This window comes from Trachymyrmex cornetzi, unplaced genomic scaffold (genome assembly GCF_001594075.2).
Source record: "Trachymyrmex cornetzi isolate Tcor2-1 unplaced genomic scaffold, Tcor1.1 scaffold694, whole genome shotgun sequence".
Lineage (NCBI taxonomy): Eukaryota > Metazoa > Arthropoda > Insecta > Hymenoptera > Formicidae > Trachymyrmex > Trachymyrmex cornetzi.
This window is the reverse complement of record NW_017300019.1, coordinates 212,181-234,535: the sequence shown is the minus strand read 5'-3', so window position 1 is coordinate 234,535 and position 22,355 is coordinate 212,181. Positions and strand designations below refer to the sequence as shown.

Below are 22,355 nucleotides of genomic sequence, written 5' to 3'. Positions count from 1 at the left end.
ATATATATATATATATATATAAATGTGTGTAGCATCCCGGATGGAAGAAGTACAAAGACGAAAATCTTTTGAGCTTAAACTCTGATAAAATCGCTCGGTTCTAGGATCTTTGATAAAATCTGTTGGTTCTAGAAGTAAGCTCTTTTCTACGCTAAAAGATATCGAAGAAAAGAGTACTTATTATCTGAAATGAAGAACAGAAGAAGAATGGTAGGAAATGCTTCGCCCATATAATAAATTCAGTTTGAGAGCATGCTTTCCGCGTGTAAGATCAAGTGCAAGGATCAAGCGACGCTGCTCCTTTCATCCCTTTATTCCGATTGAATAAATGTGATCTATAATTCCGAGGCAATAAAAATTTCTTGTTGAATATAAGAAGTCTTCTGTGAGATTCTTTTACGAATAAGGTAATTACTGAAAAACAAAAATTATTCGTTAAATGATTATCGAATCAAATTGGCATCTCTCCTTTTGCGCGATAATTCGCAAAAATATTTTTCTAGTTGTTTGTTCTTCTAACTCTTTGCGCGTTCCAGCGAGTAAAATTTTGATATAATCCTTTTACGATCTTTGAGTAAATTTTGAATAAATATGATCTATAATTTAGAGGCAATAAAAATCTCTTGTTTAATATAGGGTAACTCCGGCAAATACGCCGCGCTGGGATTTACGCCGCAGAAGTCAGAAAAAATAGAAGGAGTGGGGGTAATTTTCCCACAACTACTCTGTTACATGCCTTTATGTTATATTAGTATTATGCTATGATTTCAGTTTCTTACTGTTAATATTAATGAAATTATTGTGAGTTGAATCGATTTGTCACTGTGTTATAATGAGTAGCTCCATCATAAATTATAGTCTACATAAAATGATTACTGTAGGACGTGTAAAAGACTTAGTGGTTATTTCGTGATACATGAGTGTAGAGGAATAGTAAAGTATGTTGTATATATAAAACAAAATACAAGTACTTTGCTCTTGTACTCCTTGTTTAGTTTGTTGTCCTGTATATCCCTATTTGGGATATATGGCATTTTTAATAGGCGGGATTTATACCCAAAGCATACAAAGTGCCCAGATTAAATTCAGTGCGCTAAATACAATAAACGCATTACATGAAATATATACCTCATGTCATAACACTTGTAATACATCTGGGAAGATTGTAATTATTATTTATTACTTCATATACATACTCGTATTTATCATTCTTATTCCTTAATAAAACCTTATAAACGCATTTTATAGGTTATTGTGTCATTTTACGTCTTATTTATATACATTATTTGTAAATTTATTATGAGCCATACATACTCCCTCTCCCCCTATGAGTAGCCATATATATTCGACTCCTATGGGATATACGGCAAAAATACAAGGGTTTAAGAAAGATCATTTTTTAATACGAAATATAAATATTTCGGATTTCTAATATTTTTTTCATAACAGTAGACAGTACAAAGTTTTTGCTGATATAGTTCGTTTACTTTTTATTATGAAAAAAGTATGAGAAATCCGAAATATTTATATTTCTTACTCTTCTACTTCTTGGTTTGTACTGCTTTATGTTCGAAAAATTTCAGATTTAAAAGAATTAGTAAAACCTTTAATACTAAATTAGCTTTTATAAGCTTAAATAAATTAAGTAGTTTGATCATGGGACATAAAGACATTCTCACAAGAGCAAAAAGAAAAAATTTGGTTTATAAAATTGCATGTAAATCTTGCGATGCCTCTTACGTCGGACAGACTAAAAGAAAACTAAAAATTAGATTGGCTGAGCACCGCAATCATATCAACCGGAATAGTAATAACCAATCAGTGATCACAGAACATCGTATTGAATTTGATCATGACTTCGATTGGGAGAATGTCGCGATTCTAGATGAAGAGCGTTTTCTGAATAAACGTTTAATATCTGAATGCCTTCATATATTAATACAACAAAATAGTCTAAATTTACGCTCAGATACAGAAGGTGTGCATCATACCTATATACAATTATTAAAAGACATCAAATAGTTATATATTTTCGGTTATACAAAATTTTGTTTATCGACATTATCTTTTTCTTTTTATTTTCGTGATTTGACCTGACATGTCTTTCCCATTATATCAAGTGTATTAGTCATATTTCGTTTGAGCTGCGATCAACATGATTTTTAATTTGATACTTTTTAGTGAATATTAATTGTATTTAGTTGATCCAATGTTGAGACGAATTTCTTCTATGTCTTGGGGTGAGTCACCAGTTTTATTGTTAATTTGAAACTTGTTCAATAGAAATATTTATAAGTTAATTTAATGTTTCGAATAGATTATAACATCAAATCTGCTAATCTGATGGAGATTTTTTCTTTTACATGAAGGGATTGATATTTTAAATTTGTTTGCTGAAGATGGTTCCAAAGTGAAAAAACTGAAACGTACTATTTTTTGAATAAACATTCTATTTTTGGATTGAAGAATTAAGATTGCATATTAATTACCACGCTGACTCTCATTCGTCCTGGTTTTGGAGTTTTTTGTTGTTAATAAATTAAGTTTTTGATAGTTCTTTTGCGAATAAGGTAATCACTGAAAAATAAAAATTATTTGTTAAATGATTATCGAATTAAATTGCCAGTCTTTCCTCTTGCGCGATGATTCACAAAAGTATTTTCCTAGTTGTTTGTTCTTCTAACTCTTTGCGCATTTCAACGAGTAAAATTTCGCGTTTTATGATCTTTAAATAAATTTTGAACAAATATGATCCATAATTTCGAGGCAATAAAAATCTCTTGTCTAATATAAGATGTCTTTTGTAGGATTCTTTTGCAGATAAGGTAGTCATCCGGAAACAAAACTTATCCATTGAATAATTATCTAATTGAACTGAATCGACAATTTTTTGCGCAATGATCTATAAAAGTATTTTTCCCAAACTGTTTCTTTTTATCTTTTTGCGCATTTTAAGTTTTGCGTATTTTAATTTGGCGCCACAAGCCTTTTACGATAAAGCCACGCCGTTATCGCTGATTTTAACGTTAAAAGATGCACGTATCAGTATGAATACGAACATCTCACGCATCGCTCACGCAACGATGTAAAAAAAAAAAAGAAGAGAATAATCAGCGAGAGAAACAAAATATACTGGAAGCTCTTAAATTTCTCTAGCTGCTCGACTGCCGCTGTGAAATTCACTGCAGATCGTAAGCGAAAAAAATTTCTAGGTCGAACGCGAAGGAGGTGGAGTTTTGCGTATAGAAGAATTTGAGAATAAATTTTGCGTTCTATGCTCAAATTAAATTCCATGGTATGATGAAAAAAAAATCCGTGTTCGGTGAAGAGAAAGAGAGAAAGACAATATAAACTGAAATAGTTTTCCATCAGAATAGTATACGATAAACTGTTTGTCCTGTATGCATTAAAAATACGACACAAAATGTTACATTGACTTGAAAATGGATCATGTTATGCTTAAATAAGGCATATTGATTTGTTATTTAAAAAAAATATATAAGTCAAATTCATTGATTTAATGTTAAAATCATACTGTGCTTCTTAAAATTTAATGAGATATATCAGTAATAGTAAAAATAATTTAATAATATTTTCATTTAATCTTGTAAAATTTAAAACGTATTGAATGATAGGTAGTTAAAGGAAAAGTGATTCTACCGAGAAGTTCGTTTATTAAGCGTCAGTGATATTGAATATCTGAAGCATATATCTTCAAAGAGGTTTCCTTCATGGGTATATTTCTTATCTTCAGATATTCCGTGCAACATAGGCGAGCTAAGAACAATGCACGAAATTAAATTCTTTCGAGTATAGAGAAGCTATGCGGACGAGTTACGTACAGAGGAATACTATTCGGTTCTATTTTTTCGCACAACAAGTTAAGTGTGAACGCAGCACATGTAAAAATTCGAAAAATTCACGGGAGCATGCCGTCGATTTTTTCACGCGGTACACATATTTAATCTGCCACATCACTGATTTAACCTTTTCTGTCCTAAATTCTGCTGCGAACAGCACGATTCATTGACATTTTCGTTCGACGCTGAACTGAACGACGACGTGTCAACAGATATCGGGAACAAATTCGAAAACACATTTCCGGTTAAATGAAATATAATAAAACAAGTGTTTACGACCCTACACGACCGCATACAATAGCCATGTGATACGCAACGCGGCGTGACGGATGTCTATCCCCGCATGCGAGGGTGGTCGTGCAACGGCAAATGGCATGTGATCTGTCCCCGGATGCCAATCGTTGGAAAATTTTGGTCGTGCTAGAATGGCTGGATCAATGTTTCGCGAGTTACTACACTGCCCTTCTGATGGGCAAAGCGACCGCTTGTGCATGCAGTACACGAATCACCCTCGACGCACTCGCTAACTGTCGTATGCATTCTTTTCTCTTCGTAAAATATTTCTCTCTCTCTCTCTCTCTCTCTCTCTCTCTTTTCCTTTCAACAATATATATTCTAATTAAAAAAGATCGCCAATGTATAATTGAACCGTTGACATTTAATCTTTCGAAAGTGACGATTGGTTTATAAGATTCACTCAATTATATTCTTCATATCATATCTGTCAATTTTAATTATTGTTATTAAAATAAATTTAGAACAAGATCCATTTTGACCGAATATGGTCTTCTTCATTTATTTGAATAAATTTAGTATTAATTTTTTTTTTTATAGGAGTTATGTCATTTTGAGTCCTTGAGATTAATTAATGCCTTTTAGTCAACATTAAATTAAATGGGTCTCACAGACTCTCAGTGTCGGTAATTGTGTTACAGATTTTAACGTCAGCTTTGGAAGGTTAAAGGCTCTATATATTATGGAGTACATATTAGTAGAGTTTTAGCGGACTTCGAGCATACGTGCGATAATAGCATTGAAAAAGGTGGAAACATGGCACAGTATTAACGATAACGATAACGATATGGCAACAAGTGCTTTTAACGTTTCTTAACAGTAATGCTCGTTGCATTCTTGGGAAAGTGCTCAACATGCTACTCTCAAAGGACCTTGCCGTAACAATTTTGCGGCATGATGAAGCACGATGTGGCCGTTGGTGAAATAGTAAGGAAAATGGAGATACGTCTTACGATGTCCAGACCATTCGAATGAATTCTTAAAGCAACCTAATGTTTCTTTTGTTTGTTTGTACCGCATTCTTCTCTTTCTGGCTTTTCTGGCATCATCGGCATGTCTATTTTCTTAGCATGTTACACTCGATCTCTTTCTGTACTTCTTTTCTATATATAGGCGCGTATATATACATTCATAACGTAGTTCTTACTTTAACATTTTATTTTCGTCCTGTTTTCTTTACGAGGTCTTTCTACGAAATGGATATGTGGAAGACATACGTAGAGTGTATGTCTAAAGCAACCATCACACATCGTTAAACATTCAAAAATTCAAAGTAGAGACAGCTCGTTTTTTCCTCATTTTTCTTATATCGCGGTGCAGCAGTTTTCCTCGCCTTTACTACCTTCCGAGGATCCAATTTTTCTTCGGCATAACATATCTTTGAGCCGGGAATAAGAAATTCTTCAAACTTTCACGTAGGCTCGCAACAAGTGAATTTCATTTAATTTCGCACGACATGTTACGCAAGCGATACCTCAAATGTGATTTGGACAAGGTAACGTCGTGTGAAATTAATACGAACGGCATTACCGCGTGGGCGTATGCAATGCACACGCCGCGCCGTTCTCTATTCTCTTTCTTTTTGCTCGGGATCGGTGGTAAGAAAGCTTGGGAGGAGTACCCGATCTGTCAAGGCCAGCTGCTGGAGGGCGAACTACTTGATTTACGCCTTTCTTCCATCTTCACTCGCGGAACATCCTCTTTGCCTTTCTCCGCCTTTCTCTTATTCTTCCCTTGAATGCCCTATTTCATCAGCTTAATTCGCTGGAGACGTGAATGGTCCTAAGTGTTAAAAGCTAACTTTTATCTTACTTTTTGCCTGTAAACAGGTTTAAATATGACAGCGTCGCCGTGAAAATACAAACCACCGTGGCAATTTTCCCATTCACTACAAAGTTTGACGATCTTCCTACGCATCGAAGTAGTAATAAAGCCTATTTCGAAGTACGAAGGTTTCGACTGATTCGTTACCCGCATAACTTTTGCCTCCTGAATATTTCCCCGCAGAGTCTTAACGAGTTTCTGATTCTTAGAAAGTTCTCTTAGAAACGATTATATTCGAGGCTTGTAGTTGCAAAACTCGTTAAATCCACTGTAAGGTATTTTGAGCAAGGACAAGAAAAACTAATTGCTTGTCTATAAATTAACAGACTCAGATATTTATATTATATATCAAATCAGCATGCTTATTTAAATATTAATTGATGAAATTACATTTACATTTACGTATACTGTACGCTTTTGCCATCTACACATCCTGTGTACTTTCTTATTAATTATTTCTATTTATTCATAATATATCCACGTATGAATATTTTCAAAGTAATAAATGGATCTGAGTGTAAATAATATTTCATAGGGTATAATTTTATGGGATACTCTTTTATGTACGTTTTAGATAAGCTTTTTCTGCGGGGAGAGATTTGCGTCGTATAATTTTTTAGGAGTTACATGTGGAGGGTGGTTATTTTTGTTTGTCTGCACAATGTAGTTGTGAACTGCGGAGCGAATCTGTTTACTACCCAGTGTTGCAGTGTGGTATAAAAAAAGTTTTTCGTCGGCACGAAAAGAAATGATGAATTTCTGTGTGTGTGTGTGTGTGTGTGTGGTATAAACTGCCCTTGATTTAATATATTCTTTCCTTCAAAGAACTCTTCAAGAGCGTTCTTACTACCACCTGCTATCGCTAAATTATCGTCGTCTGTCATCAACATTACTTTCAACGTTTTAAAATTGTGTGTGTGTGTGTATATATATATATATATATATATACATATTTAATATATCGTACAAAGTAAGAATTTGTTAATCAGTCAAGTAAAATCTAAGTATAAAAAGAGATTGCATTAATCTGTGAGCTTTTTTTTTCATCTTGTCATGTACATTCCAAGCAAAAAATTTTAAAATACTTTTTAAAAATTGACATTAATTTATATTTAATACGAACACTCTCTTCTAATTTTTCCTACATGTCTAAATATTTCTAACAATATGTAGTATATTTCTTTAACAATAATTCTTTACATCTAATAAATGTTATTGGATCTGGAGAATTATTGTTAAAAAACCTTATATTGTAAATAAAAATTTAAAAAATGTCAATTTTCAAAAAGTGTTTCCCAGGCTTTTGCTCTGAAGTATATGTATATTTGTTTTAGATAGCACATTTTTATATCTTGGACTGCACATGTTACTTTCGTTATGCTTCTTTTTCGAAAAACTGTTTCGAAAAAATTCCGAACGAAGCACATCTGTTCTTTATTTCACTATATGTACTATATTTCACTCTATTTCTCCTTCGAAAAACCATTTCGAAAAAATTCTAAGAGAAGCATCTGTTCTTTATTTCGACGTGGAAACACGCGCAATAACGACACTGTTGTCAAGGTTTATACAGAGCATATTTTGCTTTCTGTTCCAGCGTCAAGACGGACATGGGTGCAGCTGGTGCGGTGTCTAGGCTCTACATTGCAAATGCGAATAAAAAGGACAGCGGGAACTATAGCTGCGCTCTGGCGAACGTAGCAGCAGCCACTATAGTATCCGTCCACGTGCTAAACGGTACGCTTCCGCTTTGAATATTTTCGTATTTCATATTTCCACATGTCGTTGATATGCGACGCGAGAGAAACGTGACAATATCGATGTAAAAAACATCAAAAACATTAATAAATAAAAATTGCCCAATGTAAAAATTGAATTCATTAAAAACTATATATAATTAAACTATACAAATATGTGAATACATTAAAAATTATATAAACAAACAGTTAAAAATTATTTATCAATGTTTTTCTGGAGAAATATATTTTCCGGATGCAAATGGAAAACATTGTTCGCTTAAGTTTTACATGAAATTTAAGGGGAGTAGTTAAAATTAGCGGGAAAGTTCGTGTTTCTCTAGTACGATGAAACCATTCTTCACGCGATTCGAATGCCTCGGGTGATAATTCGTCGTTCTCTTATAATTGTGTATCAGAGAGAATTCACCCAGCCAAGCAATCAGTCGCACTTGAAATCACAGTTAAAGGATCAGACTCTGCTCGCTACCGATAACGGCGTTTGGTAGACTTGAAGGGAAGCAGCGGAGGATGCCAGTCACCTTCGTGGGGACGTACGACGCCTATCGATATAATTTTCCACTCCTTTGCACGGTCGATAATTGATTTTCCACGGCTTTTCAACGGCGCCAATGCCTATTACCGGTCTCTCTTTTCTTTCCTGCACCGTCTTCCGTTTCTCAGCTTGCCGCCTCCATCTACCTCACGCTCCAAGAGGTCGGTCGCTTTCTTCTCCGCACATCTTCTTGCGCCAATCGATCGTGTAGGAATACAAAGCTGTGTGATTTCATCAGGGTAAATAACTGGCGCCGGACGCGACCGAGTTGGAGATGCTGCCGTTGACGGGTCGCTCGATCGCTTTTCGTGATCTTCACTTGGTCTCCATTTCCGTTTTGCCAACGAGTTTCTTGCACCAAATGACATTCTTGACTGTATTAATAGAAAATAGTCAATTCCCTCGATGCAGGGGAGAAAGAAATGTGAGAATGAAATGTGGAAGGGGTGACTACATTATGTATATATTCAAGTGTCATTAAGATGCTACTAAAATGCTGCTTTTATTCTTATGCTGTCATCTGTATTTATTCGTACATTTTTTTTTGTTTCTCATGAGTAACTTGTACTGTTTCGTGTGCTTCTGTCTAGAACCAACGCGTGGTGTATTCATATAAAAGTTGGGAATATATACAGGTTGACCCATTTCTTTCTTCAGCAAGCCGGACTGTCGCAAAATTCTCTTTCCTTTATTTGTAATCTTCTTCATCCTCACGGCATAGTCAAATTAGTGTTTAAAATGTACATTATTTCCGTAGCGCGTAAATTTTTATGCTTCTAATTTTATTATGGAAGCAATGTAAAGAAAGGGAAGTTTTACTGCTGGAAATGTCAGGCACGAGGTAGTAGAATTAATTTATCGTGTTGATAGATAGTTCATTCATATTCAAAGTTACAAATCATACTATGTACAGTTTGATGGGAAATAGACAAATATGATCATTCTTCGGTGGGATTGGCATGGCTAAATATTGATACGATTTCGTCCGAGTTAATTCGGTTAAACAACTGAATGTATTGTCCTAATTCACCGATGCAATCCGTAATCCAGGAAAATTGCCGGATATGTTTAGTTTGAACTGCTTTTCTGTTCGGCGATCAGCAATTTTCAGCGTGTTGCTTCCGCTTTTGATCTATTCCTGGATGACGTTTTCGCTGTTTTCTCCCTAGTGCTTTTCTCTTTTATCTCGCGATGACGTAAACCACAAAACTTTCATATCACGACGAAATAGCACGTAAGTCGAGTCGATGACGCGTGCTCTTGTGGGAAATGCCGCTAAACACAGGCTTTATAGTGGCGGATGGGCGATGCCATTGCAAGACGGTCGATATTGTGGATTGGGGAAACGTCTTTCGAACTTATGGCGAAGGAGCTCAACGAGTTTTCACGGCGGCTTTTCGCGCCCGGGGCAGAGCGGCTCAGAGACGCCGCATCTATATAGGTGATGTGCATTATTTACGGCGGATTACCTTAAGTCGGCCCAATACGAGAGTTCGATCTTCTTCCGGCAAAGTTTGACGAGGGAGTACTCAAGGAAATGCTTGGTCGCGACGTATAATCTACCTAGTTCCTTTTTGCAAAACAACGTTAATAATCTTTAGTTGCTCGACCGACGGCTACTCTGTTTCGCTGCGAAAGACAGTTTGGAAAGTTAGATCTCTATAGTTTGTATCAGATACTTCATTTAAATTCGTATGCACGCGCGCCCTTTGGCACTTACTCTTTAATTAGACGTGTTGGATCAATACCCGACTATGACGAAATTCTTAACTATGTTCCTCCTACGAAAACATATTATCGGCAAAACAAGCGTCTTATTATCTGCTGCAAGAGGTATGAACCAGGTAGAGTTAGAGTTAAGCCGCCGTTACCATCGTGATGAGTATGCGGAATGCGCAAGTCGGAGAGTTATTACCGCAGGTGTTATGCCAGTAACTACAAGAGCGATCATAATACTGGAAGTAATGCGAATTTGCTTGACAAGTAGTCGGACGCTCGAGGCTCGCATTCGAAAGTAGTTTGCCGTGGCGAGAGTCGATTCACGTTCTGAAATTTCATGTAGCTCTATGCTATATCGTGAAATGTTTCGTACATCCGATTTTGGCTCCTCGTCTATCCGTTTATGCATGTGATTGGCACTAATGATGTCCATCGAAGTGATGAATTTGTGAGCCGAGAATTGTGGCCATCTTTGATGATCGTCACACGAGTCGCATCCTAATACCTCGATCAATCGAAGATCGATTCTTCGAGTCGTGCTTTGCATGAAATGGCCATCGGATTTCAAATGTTCCCTCTTTAACTGTAATAGCTCTGGAAGCTTACAACCATCTTTGGCAATGGTTCCAATAAATTATATTATATATACATATATTGCTCCTTGACTTCAAAATAACACAACTCAATAAAATTAAGAAAAAGGGAAAAACTATTTTTCAAATTGACAGAAAATTATTGAGAAAGATTAAGCAAATAATATCATACACAGCAAAAGTAATATATTCTTAACATAATCATGTCATTTCCGTCATTTTCGTTTTTTCAATTCTTAAATCAGTCTTCTTGAATTGTAATGTTATCTATCGATTTTTTATGAAGTAACTTATTAATAGAGTAATGTTCACCTAACTCGTTCATAAACTAAAAATATAATACTAAATAAACGAATAACTAAAAAGTTAGGTTATTCGTGTTCTTGTCATTTTTTAAATAAAGGAGTGCCAGATGAAGAAATATTAAGTATCTGAAATATTATGGTCAGCTTTTATTTTATTTACCAAAACAGATAAAATAATATTGCAGCGTAAAATATTTACCTAACTCATTCATTCTTGAAAATCATGTTTTTTTTAAATTGTACCATTTTTTAAGTAAAGAAGTGATATATCTCTGTATGCCAGATAAAGTAGACCAAAATATTACAGTCAGTCTTTATTTTATTCACGCAAAACAGATAAAATAATATTACAATTTAAATGCGACGCAATATTAATATTTAAATAAACTTTACAGTTCTTCAGTTTAGTATGCAAATGTAAACCGCACTTGTTGGCGCTGAGAGAATGCGTTGGGTATAACAGTTATACCAAACAATGAAAGCTGCTGCTTCTGACGTAGAATTTACGAAAATGAAAAAGAGAACGGAATGATTTTGGTTCCTTTGCAACAAAATGCTTGACGTAGTTATAGCAGCCTTTCTCGCTGTTTCTTTCCAATTAATATACCTCTTTAACGATATAGTAGAACACCTCTTTACAATTAATTATTCTCGAGATATATGCTCGTGATTATTAATTAAGTGCAAACTGGACTGGAGATGAAGCACCATTACTCGGTGCTATCTCATCGCGTTCGCCTGAAGGGCTTTCTCGCACGACACCTCTCTTTTTCCTTCTATTTCTACTCATTCTCTTACTTTGTGATCTTTTCACTTTCGTTCTCTTCTCATAGAAAATTAAAGTCGTCGATAAGACCGTATTCCGGTATCTCTACCCTGTAACATAAGCACGTTTCACTTTATAGAATAAAAAATTTAACAGTAAAAGAATTCTAGTAAAGACGGAAGATTAAGTCTGTTGCACTAGAAAAATAGAAATAAATGTAAAATGGTGGAATAGCAGATCAATCGGATAAAAATGATCGATGGGAAAACGTAGAAGAGCGCGTGAGTGGCGGACTGTTCGTTCTCGAAAATGAGTGGTTCTTAGCCTAGTTAATGCCTATGAGGAGACAAGTGACTCGGAGTTGGAGCAGTGTAGTTGGCCGGTTGGTTCTGGCGTGTATATGTGCGTTTTGTATGTGTGTGTGTGTGTTTGTAGAAGCGGAGGTAGAGAGGTTATTTCGCGGGGTGTCACGCCCTACCCATTAATAATCGTAGCCGCAGGCTCCAGGAGGACTACACGTCGACCCGCCTCTATCCCTTCTATGACACTGAAGTCTGGCCTCGCCTCTTCGGCATCACTGCGCTCCGTCAAGTCTGACCCTCTCATTCTCTTTCTCTCCTCATCTTCGCGTCCTTACATCGTCGACGTAAGGCCGGGCGTGAGGAGTTTGCAAAGCTCTCTCGTCGCAAGATGTAGTTAACAGGCCCGCTCGCGCGTGGCCATGTATAATACACAGAAGGAATCTCCGGAGAGCGCTTGACAGCTCATTTCGCATCTGCCTTTTTCTACCGAGGCGTTCCTTTAGGACCTTGGCTCCAGGGCCGTCTTCTAGAAGACCGGTGGAAACAGAAGAAACTGATATCTCCGAGTTTCGTCGAGTGTGTGATTAATCGTACGCGGTTACGTGGAATATTATACAATTCTCGAGTCGGTAGCGTGAATTAAAATTTATGCCCATGTCCTCGCTGAGATAGCAAAGTGGCAGCAATTAATTTTACTGCACTCAAATAAGCGGTCGATGCAATTTGAAATTGAATTTAGTTCATGGCCTCTTCGAAATCTGATATAGATGTGTTCACACCAAAATTACGAGAGATAGTATGAACATCGAACCTGCGATCAGCTTTGATAAATTTGTGAAGATCCGAATATCATATTGCGTGCTTGCACGATGGTGCAATGTGATTAGTGAAGTCAATGAAATTATGCCGAATTTGCACGCTACATTACGGTATCGCGATATGTATGCGTGTGGCATATGAGTGATCGGCTGATTAATTTGTAATTAAGCAGAGGTCGAATAGCGAAATATTCTGCATAATCTGTGTCAAATGAATAGATTTCCACCGATTAGATAAACTACTAAATATTCTGCACGATCTAAAATTCACTTTAATCTCATTATTATAACATATGTGCTCGTTATGTACACACACATATACAGTGTCCCGTAAAGACCGTAACAACGCTTGAGGGGAAATTCCTGAGATTATGTTGAGACGAAATTCCTAATATATGTACCAAATTATCGAAGCTATAATCGTTTTTTAAATGTAATAAATATCAATAATTAGAAAGATCAATAATTTTATCTTTGCATATGTAATCTTTATATTGATATTAACAGGAAGCAACAATTAGCTTTCACTTTTAGCACTTTGCGTTATACTTGAACGCGTAAATTTTATAGGCCGTATGATTCACTAACTCTAAATGCTTATAATTAAAAAACTATTATATTATAGCCTCGATATTTTAGTATTAGAATTTTCATCTTAAAAAAATTGATTCCAATTAAGAATTTATTGTTAAACTTTTTACGATCTTTATAGGATACCTTACATTTTTTTAAACTGAAATCAATTTGTACATGAGATTAAATAAACTTTTAATGTAACGGTTATGAATATACATATAATAAATTGTTGAAGTATTTAAAAATTTTGCTAAATGAAAAATCTAAAGAAATTGGAAAGAACGATTTTGCTGAAGTATCTGAAAAATTAGATACATATGGGAAATAATTTTATTGAATTGTTAAAATGACTGTGTAGGATGCTCAAGCTGGTTGTAAAAATATCAAAATTTTGTGCAGCATTATTCATCATGGTTAAGTTTCCTACATAATTATTTTAATAGTTTAACAAATTTATTTTTAGATCTGCATCTAGCTAAATTTTCAGATTTAATCAAAATCATTCTTCCTATGTAATTATGTTGGTTTATCTAAATAATTATATTAAACATTTAAGCTGATTGTTAAAATGTTAAAATTTTTGTAGCATTATGTCTGAACTATCCAACATAATTATTTTTATGGTCCAGCATAATTACTTTTAGGTGGTTCTCCTTTATGTACTTCAGCAAAATCCGTTTTTTCCGTGACTCCGTGTATAATTCCGTTTCATTGCTGCATTAACGAAAACGGTTTCAATAAGACGAGTTGTGAGACGAGACGAAATGTCTCCAGTGAGTACGATATTCAGACGATTCAATTAACGAGACGAAAATTCAGGATTAAGAGCTGGTTTACCGGGAAGGCGTGTAAACAGAGTTGTAAATTTTTCTCCTACTGGGAGCGTTTAATTGAATCTTGGACGAGATAGTCGTCCGTATGACTAGCCGTTAAAACTGCTACGTGGATAGCATGTTTTCGAGCTCAGAAAAACTTCGGAATCGATTGTGCCAAATGTTCAATTATGCTAAGAAAGCATAGATGAATTATCGATTTAATTACGGATTTAATAGAGGTCAGAAAAAGGAACAGTGTACCCGATAGCTATTCGAATAACTAAGCCAATATCAAATTACGTAGTGCGATTTAGTTATCAAATATATTTACATTCACTTTGCGTGCATTTACATGCATTTGGCACTATAACCACATAATGCAATCTAATATTACATGTTATAGTATCAAGTGATATCAAAATGTATATTACTATCCTAATTGTATTCATAATTAAATATAATTACAATTGCATCGTTGGATTACGGATGGAATGGTACAGAAATTTTCTGCCATATGTATATATATATATATATATATATATATATAGAGAGAGAGAGAGAGAGAGAGAGAGAGAGAGAGAGAGAGAGAGAGAGAGAGCAGCATATAGGAGACCGTAAAATCTAAAATACGTTATTAATCGAACAGAATATGAGGTTAACTATTACATATTAATATTTTTTATTACAAATTATATTATTGAATTCTGCGAATATGGAGCGAGAGCGCGGAATTCCTTTCTAAACGTCGCATATTTGTTTCAAAGTCATAAAAGAGAATGTTTTTCCGCGATTGCGACAAGCGGTTTCGATCGGCCATTTACGAAATTCGTGTAAACCGCAATTCTTGTCACTTTTGAATGCGACGACCGCCCGTGAGATTGTGTCGCATTTGATATTTTACCACGAATTTTATGGATGACCGACTTCGCGTTTATATTTTGAATTTTTGGACAATTCAAAAGCCAAATACTGGCGTGGACAATCAGTGTGTGTACCAATCTTTCGGCTTTTATCACGGTACGCCGTGACAGAACAAATAAAAGGATTGAACCGTTATTCCATTTGTTCGTTGGAATATGCTTCGCTTGTTATAGTTGAGAATAGATTGCTTACAGTGCATATACAAAGTAAAAATATTCTTATTCTCAGAGTAATTGCTTTAACAGTTAATTACTGGACCTCTTTTCGGACGCGAGATGATTTATTATTTGAGTCTTCTTACGTTTTCCTTGCTGTTCTGCTGCTCTGATAAATTGAGAAATTTATAATTAGAATAAATATTAGGGGCCCACAGCAAAGCAGGCCAAAAACACAGAAAAATATCATTCTATTGCTAGGAAAAGTATCGAATTTAATTTCTTCGTTTTTAATAAGTAACGATTATTATAACAAAGAATGCTTTCTTAATAATAATCTCAAAACACTTATTATTAGAAAGACTCATTACTATGTACTCAAAACAAAGAATTAATTTTCTTTTAAGGAATATTGTAAAATTGATCGAAGAAGCGATTTTATATAATAAATAAATCGAATTTTTTAAATTTAATAATTTTGATTGAAATATTAAACTTACTAGGATTCAGAACATTTTGAATAAATTTGCTTGTAATGAATTTATGATTTGCAGATATATGAATTTTTGAAATGCTTGAAATAAGTAATTATTACTTGCGTACAGTATGCATTTTTCTGTGTGCAGAGGCAATAAAATCACTACGATAATTAACGTAAATAATTTTAAGATGCGAGGCTAAAAACAAATAAAAAGTGTAATTTAAAGACAGACAAAAAATGAATAAATGAAACGTTATAATAACAAGACATTTATCGACCGGTCTGAAGTAGACCAGTTCGAAGTAGAAATATCGTTCCCAGTTATTAACGGAGATTTCACACGTACAATTCATGTAGGTACTTCCTTTAAATCCTCTCATTTTTTATCACCTTGGAAATCTGTCTTATTATTAAATTTTAAATTTTGATTTCTTTGTTTTAAAGATGAACCTATTAGCATTACTTTATTATAGAATATAACGAATGCGTTGTTTTTTATTTGAAGTTCAGTATTCAGTTTCTCGCAAGCCATAATTCGTATGAAATATAATACTTGTTAGAACGTTACGTGTTACGTTGGAAAAATGATACCGGACTTTAATCTCTACATTCTGCTCATGGTGCAATATCAGCAAAATATCGGGGACAGGCGACGATTTTTCGTAAACATTTGAAATATTTTTCAAAAATTCAACCTGCGGTCTCTCTTTAAAATATGATACTTCGCATTGCAAATAAAAATATCGGGAGGGAAGAGAGGAGAGAGGGCAGCGTATTAAATTAATGGCGTTTGCTTCTGCTTTTTGTTACAGGAGAGAATCCGGCTGCCATGCAACACGGCGGTACCACGGCCCCGAGGGCGACCTTTATCTTTACCGTTGTGATATCACTATCATCGCTCTTAAGGTGACCGTGATGACCCCGGTGCATTTTGGACCTGCGATCCGAATGGTGCTAATTTTCTCTTTCCCCTATGGAGACTCGTGCGCTCGGAATGTCCTCTCGAAACGGACGGAAACTTCGGGCATTAGGCCCTCCGCTCCTTTCCGCATGCACGCCGCATGAGATTGCTGCGAATCACACAGACGGAGATATATGTAGGTATTCTCACGCGGAATGCAAATACGTGTGTGTGCGCGGTAACGACGGAGATATCATCCGAATCCGTTTCGATCGTGGACTTAACTTTTGGACAAGTAGCTTCACTGTGAAGCACCGCGTCTCGCAGTTTCGTCGTATACGGCGAGACGGCGTATATCAGTTTCCACAGAGCATTTCCGAGCATCTCTCGAGGAACTTGACTAATCGCTTCCAGCGGCGATCAATGCGGGATTTGCGTATAGAGGAGGACGAATAGCGTTCGCGCTCAGAACGCACACTGTAAATTTCAGGAAGAGGAATAGAAATTTCATGGCGCGCTCCCTCGTGTTTGAACTGTCGGTACTAACGTGTTGACAATGCATTGTTAATGCGTATGTTATTTGCGCGTCTGTATGTTCAAACGCGAATACATTAATTAAGAAAATTTCGTTCATGTGATATGTAACGCCAGACTATCTATGGCATACGTTCGCGATTGTGCTAAAAATAATAATAAGCCACAAGCGATGATTCGATTGATTCCACAATCAAAAACGTTCTTATTTTATCATTTTATCCTCATACCGTAAAGAATTTAACCGTTCAAAATATATACGCGAGGTAAATATATTATTCTATTTATTATTGATTTAAATGTGAATTAAATTTAAAGGTGTATCGTTTCTCTCTCTATAAATTTTAATACTTTTAAATTTTAATCATTTTTCGGAGGGCGTAACAACGAAAAACTGTATTGATCGAAAGAGATGAATCTTGGCGAGGGTAAATACATTTTGTAAGGTTTACAGATTTGAAATGTATATATATACTTTTGTATATACATACATACCTTTTATATATGTATATATATTTGTTGAATTTCTATTCTGTCTGTAAACTGTTATGTACTTTTAGAATGAGATTAATTATAAGATTTCCTGAAATGTCGAACGACACCGTCCAAAAAATTTGGCACTACTTACTATTGTGAATATAAATTCGAATTATCTTTTCTTTTAACCGATCTATGCAATTATGTAATTGCACCCTCTATGTTGTCTGAGGGATAATAAAAATATTCCCATTTGTTGAACTGAATGTTATAATTTGTGTCATTTTTAATAGCTTTGAACTAACTCCATGTATATCTACATATCAGTATCTCTTTTGCGTGTACAAAATGCAAATCTTTTAATTAAACGAATCAAAGCGCAAAATCATTTGTAAAAAGTTAACAGATAATGATTGGCATCTACGATCAAAATTACAACCACCGTTAATAAAAAAATAACTGAAGCAACATCGATCGATTTTATCTACATAGTTTTATCTGACAAATATGGAAGCAATATTTTCGAGGCTTGCAATGGCTCAAAGAAATCGGCGCCTTTGTCGAGCATAAAACAACAATTGCGATACATCGTCGTTGTTCACTGGTAGTTTTCATGCTCGTGGCGCGAAAAATACGCGATGAACGTGACCGATGAGGATCTATTCATCGTGCGTCATTCGCTCGACATTGACGAACATCAAGTAAAATTTGGTTATCAAAAGATTACGTAATTATCGCGGATGTAATAAACGTTATTTTACACGACCATTTTTCTTTTACAATTATTGAGGACATTTTTATTAGCCTGCAAATCGATATGGTTGGATAATTTTGGGAAATTTTATGCTTTTATCTGCATATTTTTTTTGTCATACGCTTTTTATTTTACAATATTCTTTAAAAAATATAGGAAAGGATATACATATTCCTGTATAAAAATTCTCTTTATATTTAAATTACTCAAATATTGGTTACAAAATAAATTTTTCGTTTATGTTTTATTTGATTTTATGTGTTATAACAATTTATATTTCTTGCACAAATCCAGATAGTAACAAAATTTATCAATCACTCTAAAAATAAAAAGCGTGACAATATCATATATTATTTATATTTTACATAAAAATCGTGCAATCTTATATGAATATATATGAACTTTTTATTGCTGCACAAGTGGCTCTCAATCCGCGTCGTGTCGTATATAAATGTATACATGTTTTAAAAATATTAAATTTATTTGTATAAAACATTACTGAAATTTAATAAAACAATTGGAAAAATGTAATGCACGAGCAGATGCAAAATAAATTGTACAAATTCGAGTCGATCTGTAAACTAAATAGCGTTTGAATTTTCGAAATTTTACAGCTCGTTCGGTATAGCGGTAAGTATACGATTCCATGAGGTATGTAATGCAGATTGCTCGGGCGGAACTGCAATGTGTAGGACGTGTGGCATTGTAAAAGCGCGACAAGTCGGACAAGGATCGATCGGGCAACAAATTACCGATCGCGCCGATGGAAAATGAACCGTTAAGCAGCCCTACCTGACAATGATGTACGGTTAGTTTGGCGTAAATCAGTAGTTTCTACTCGCGGCAATGCTCGTTCCCCGGCTGTAATGTGATAATTTAACAGAGGCATTATTGCACGAACAGGTGCAAAATATTTCAACGAGGCGCGTGCGGCCTCGCGATCCGTTACGCTAAAGCCACATCCGCGCGTAACCAGTGCCCGCGATAAATTTAATTATTATTTCGAGCGAGAGAGAGGTAAAGCCCTGAATCCAGGACGAGTATCGAGCATTGAATCGTAACGACGACCAAGCGTTTTGCGGGCAAACTTTTCATTCAGTCGCGTTTCGCTCTTCTGTCGCGGCGTCATCCTCGTTCCTGTGCTTCTTCAGTCTCTTTCATCTCTCGCGCCGTTTCCCTATCTCTGTAATGGAAGTTTCAAGACTAAGTCTGTTCTATCTCCTTGTTTCTGCAGGCTGCAGAATTCAGACGGTCTTAAATCCGCGAGAGCCCAATTATGCGAATTAATGTCGAGCTCACAAACTACGACTGACAGTTTTATAACTACATCGGTGGCGCAAGAACCGTAGATTTTACACGCGAACTATTCGCTGTCGCCCGCCGACAGGCAACACGACCGAATGTCATCAGTTTCGATTGTTTGCTTGTTCCACGTTTGCTCACGCGCGGAATTCATTTTCGAAGAATATAGGAGAAAGCTTTCAGCTGTGATATCCAGCAAACATCTTTTTATTCGTAAAAAATATTTAGCTAAATATTAGCCTAAGAGACTTAGAGATTTAATAGATCTCTTCTAAAAACGTTTTTTTATTCAATTTCTGAATAATCTCTTTCAATTGTTTTAATAAAACGACAAATATTTACAGTTTATAACTGCGCAGTTTAAAAACTACTTTATATTTAATTTCCATCCAAGGTGAGCCCCGAAGATATTGCATGTTAAAGTAATAATAGTAAAACGGGATAATGGATCACGGATAACATTTCCGTATATAAAATTCGTAAAATTTTCGATGGTAAACATTATCATTTGATAAATCATATATATGTATGTATAAACATAAATATAAAAATATACATAACGATTAAAAGCATTTATTCCGCAGCTATCGCTTACAGTCAATTATTACGCAGGTTTTATTTGTGAATAATACAATTCGTAAATTTTTGATATCGAGGTGAATTTACACGCTTATCTGCACACATTGCCTTTTAATGGTCTTCTATTTAGAACAGTTCTGCATTTGGCCTCGCTAATCTTCAGGAGATTATCTCTAATTAAAAGTGGCCCTCCGGAATAAGAGCAGCGTTTTTCGTTTTTAATATTTATCCTTTGTTTTTCCTCGCCCGGCTAGTGTGCTGCCATTGTCCACTGCCCGACGTAACGATTATCGCTCGCGCAAAAGTCTCTGTATAATATCATACCCGAGCGTGTTGCGTATACGTCTGGTGTACAGGAGCGCGAGATTGCGAGCGAAATAATCTACGTGAGTTCGATAATGTAATTCGAAATTAGAAGTTAAGCCGCGGGCAGCTATATAATTTCGAACGGTGGAAAGGACGTGCGAAAGTGTGTGGTGTATGTACGCCACGTCATGCCGCGCAAATTCGCGCGCGCATGTTCTCCAATATATTCTATCATCATTAATCATATTTCATCCCCCTGCATCCATACTAATGTATCCACGATAACGGTTAAAGCAAGTCTATAAGCACATCTGTACGTTATTGGTACTATTATATCATTATTAATGCGATTAAAGCGAACGAACCCATGATGCCCAGTCCATCAGCAAACGCAAAGAGAGAAAGAGAGTGAAAGAATGAGAGAGAGAGAGAGAGAGAGAATGAATTTGCGAAAAAGAGTGAGAGAGAGAGAGAGAGAGAAATAGAAAACTCATTCAATGTCGGTATTCACTGTTCATTATTTATATAAACTCAAACGCAGAATACAATAAAATGTATAGTACTTAATCTTGAGTATTTACTCTCATTTCCCCCTTCTTATGACGACGATGACATTTTTCATAAGATAAAGGCGCATTGTATGCTCTGCGTCTCGGCATTTAAATAGCTAATTGGCTTGAGTCCTTTCTGTCGTACGCATTAATTCCGCCGTGAAAAATTTGATGAACTTTTATTATTTCAAATTATGTCCGGAGACTTGCGCTAGAGAAGAGAAAAAACCGTCGGGAGAACATTACTTAGCATCCATTACGAAGAGATATCCCATTAACTCGATTCTATTGCATCCTTTATAGTCATTTTATTCGACGAAAAGAAAAATTGTCCGAGCTGAACGCAGGCCGGGATGAACTTTTTAATAATTATGTTTGTGCTGGCAAGATTACGGAAATCGATGTCATGCCCGGAAATTACGTGATTGTTCTCGTATTCAATATTTATTCTACATTCACATGATATTTTCCTTCTATACTTCCTCTTACCTTTAAAAAGCATAACAATTATTCCGTTCGACGTGTTGGTCGAGAAGACTTATTTGAGAGTTTCATAGCGGTCTGGGAAGCGACACAATGATAAACTCACTGGACGAGTCGAGCTACGATAAAAGCCGCCGGAAGAGGCTTCGCTGGAGTGTCGAGTGCTGGACGAAAAATTGAAAAAAACGAAGCGCACGAGAACTGGCAGAAAAAAGAACATCCCTCCCTCCCCTTCTCTATGCTATACTCTGGGCAGACTGGGTGCGTTAAGCGTCGCGGTTTTTAAAAGCTCCCCTTTTCAGTAATACACTGCCTGGAAAAATACTAAATCAGAATGTTGGCACTGACGTTTGCTGTGTGAATGAGAGAAAAAAGGAGAAAAAAAGAGAAAGACACACACAGAGAGAGGGGAGGAGGGGGGGGGGGAGAAAGAGACACAAAGTGCGGACAGACGTAAAGTATATTCTCGCCGTTGTTGACGTAAACGACGTGGCATAACATCGCGCATGAGTGTGTTTCAAATAGGCAAGTTATTTCGTTGCCCATAATTCCTTTTCGTGCAACCGTTGCGACGTACCTTCCTTTTACTTTCTCTCTTTTTTACGGAATTGTATTATGGGACGTAAGAGAGCAACGCCTGGTATTTAAATATGCTAATAAGTTTTTGATTAAGAAATAGTTGATTTTAATTAAATTCATGAAAAATATAACGAGCTAAAAATCCATTATAAAATTCTTTTGAATGAT

At 35.6% G+C, this 22,355-nt stretch overlaps 1 protein-coding gene across 2 annotated transcripts in view; it reads left to right on the top strand.

Moving 5' to 3' along the window:
* Positions 1 to 17,348, top strand: part of LOC108767592 (peroxidasin) — a 219,625-nt gene extending 202,277 nt beyond the window's left edge. For both annotated transcript variants that reach the window (XM_018517558.1, XM_018517557.1), the window contains 2 exons: positions 7,576 to 7,715; positions 16,534 to 17,348. In XM_018517558.1, coding sequence (XP_018373060.1) covers positions 7,576 to 7,715; positions 16,534 to 16,631 — 238 coding nt within the window. In that variant the 3' untranslated portion in view covers positions 16,632 to 17,348. The remainder of the gene's footprint in view (positions 1 to 7,575; positions 7,716 to 16,533) is intronic.
* The last annotated feature ends 5,007 nt before the right edge of the window (positions 17,349 to 22,355 follow it).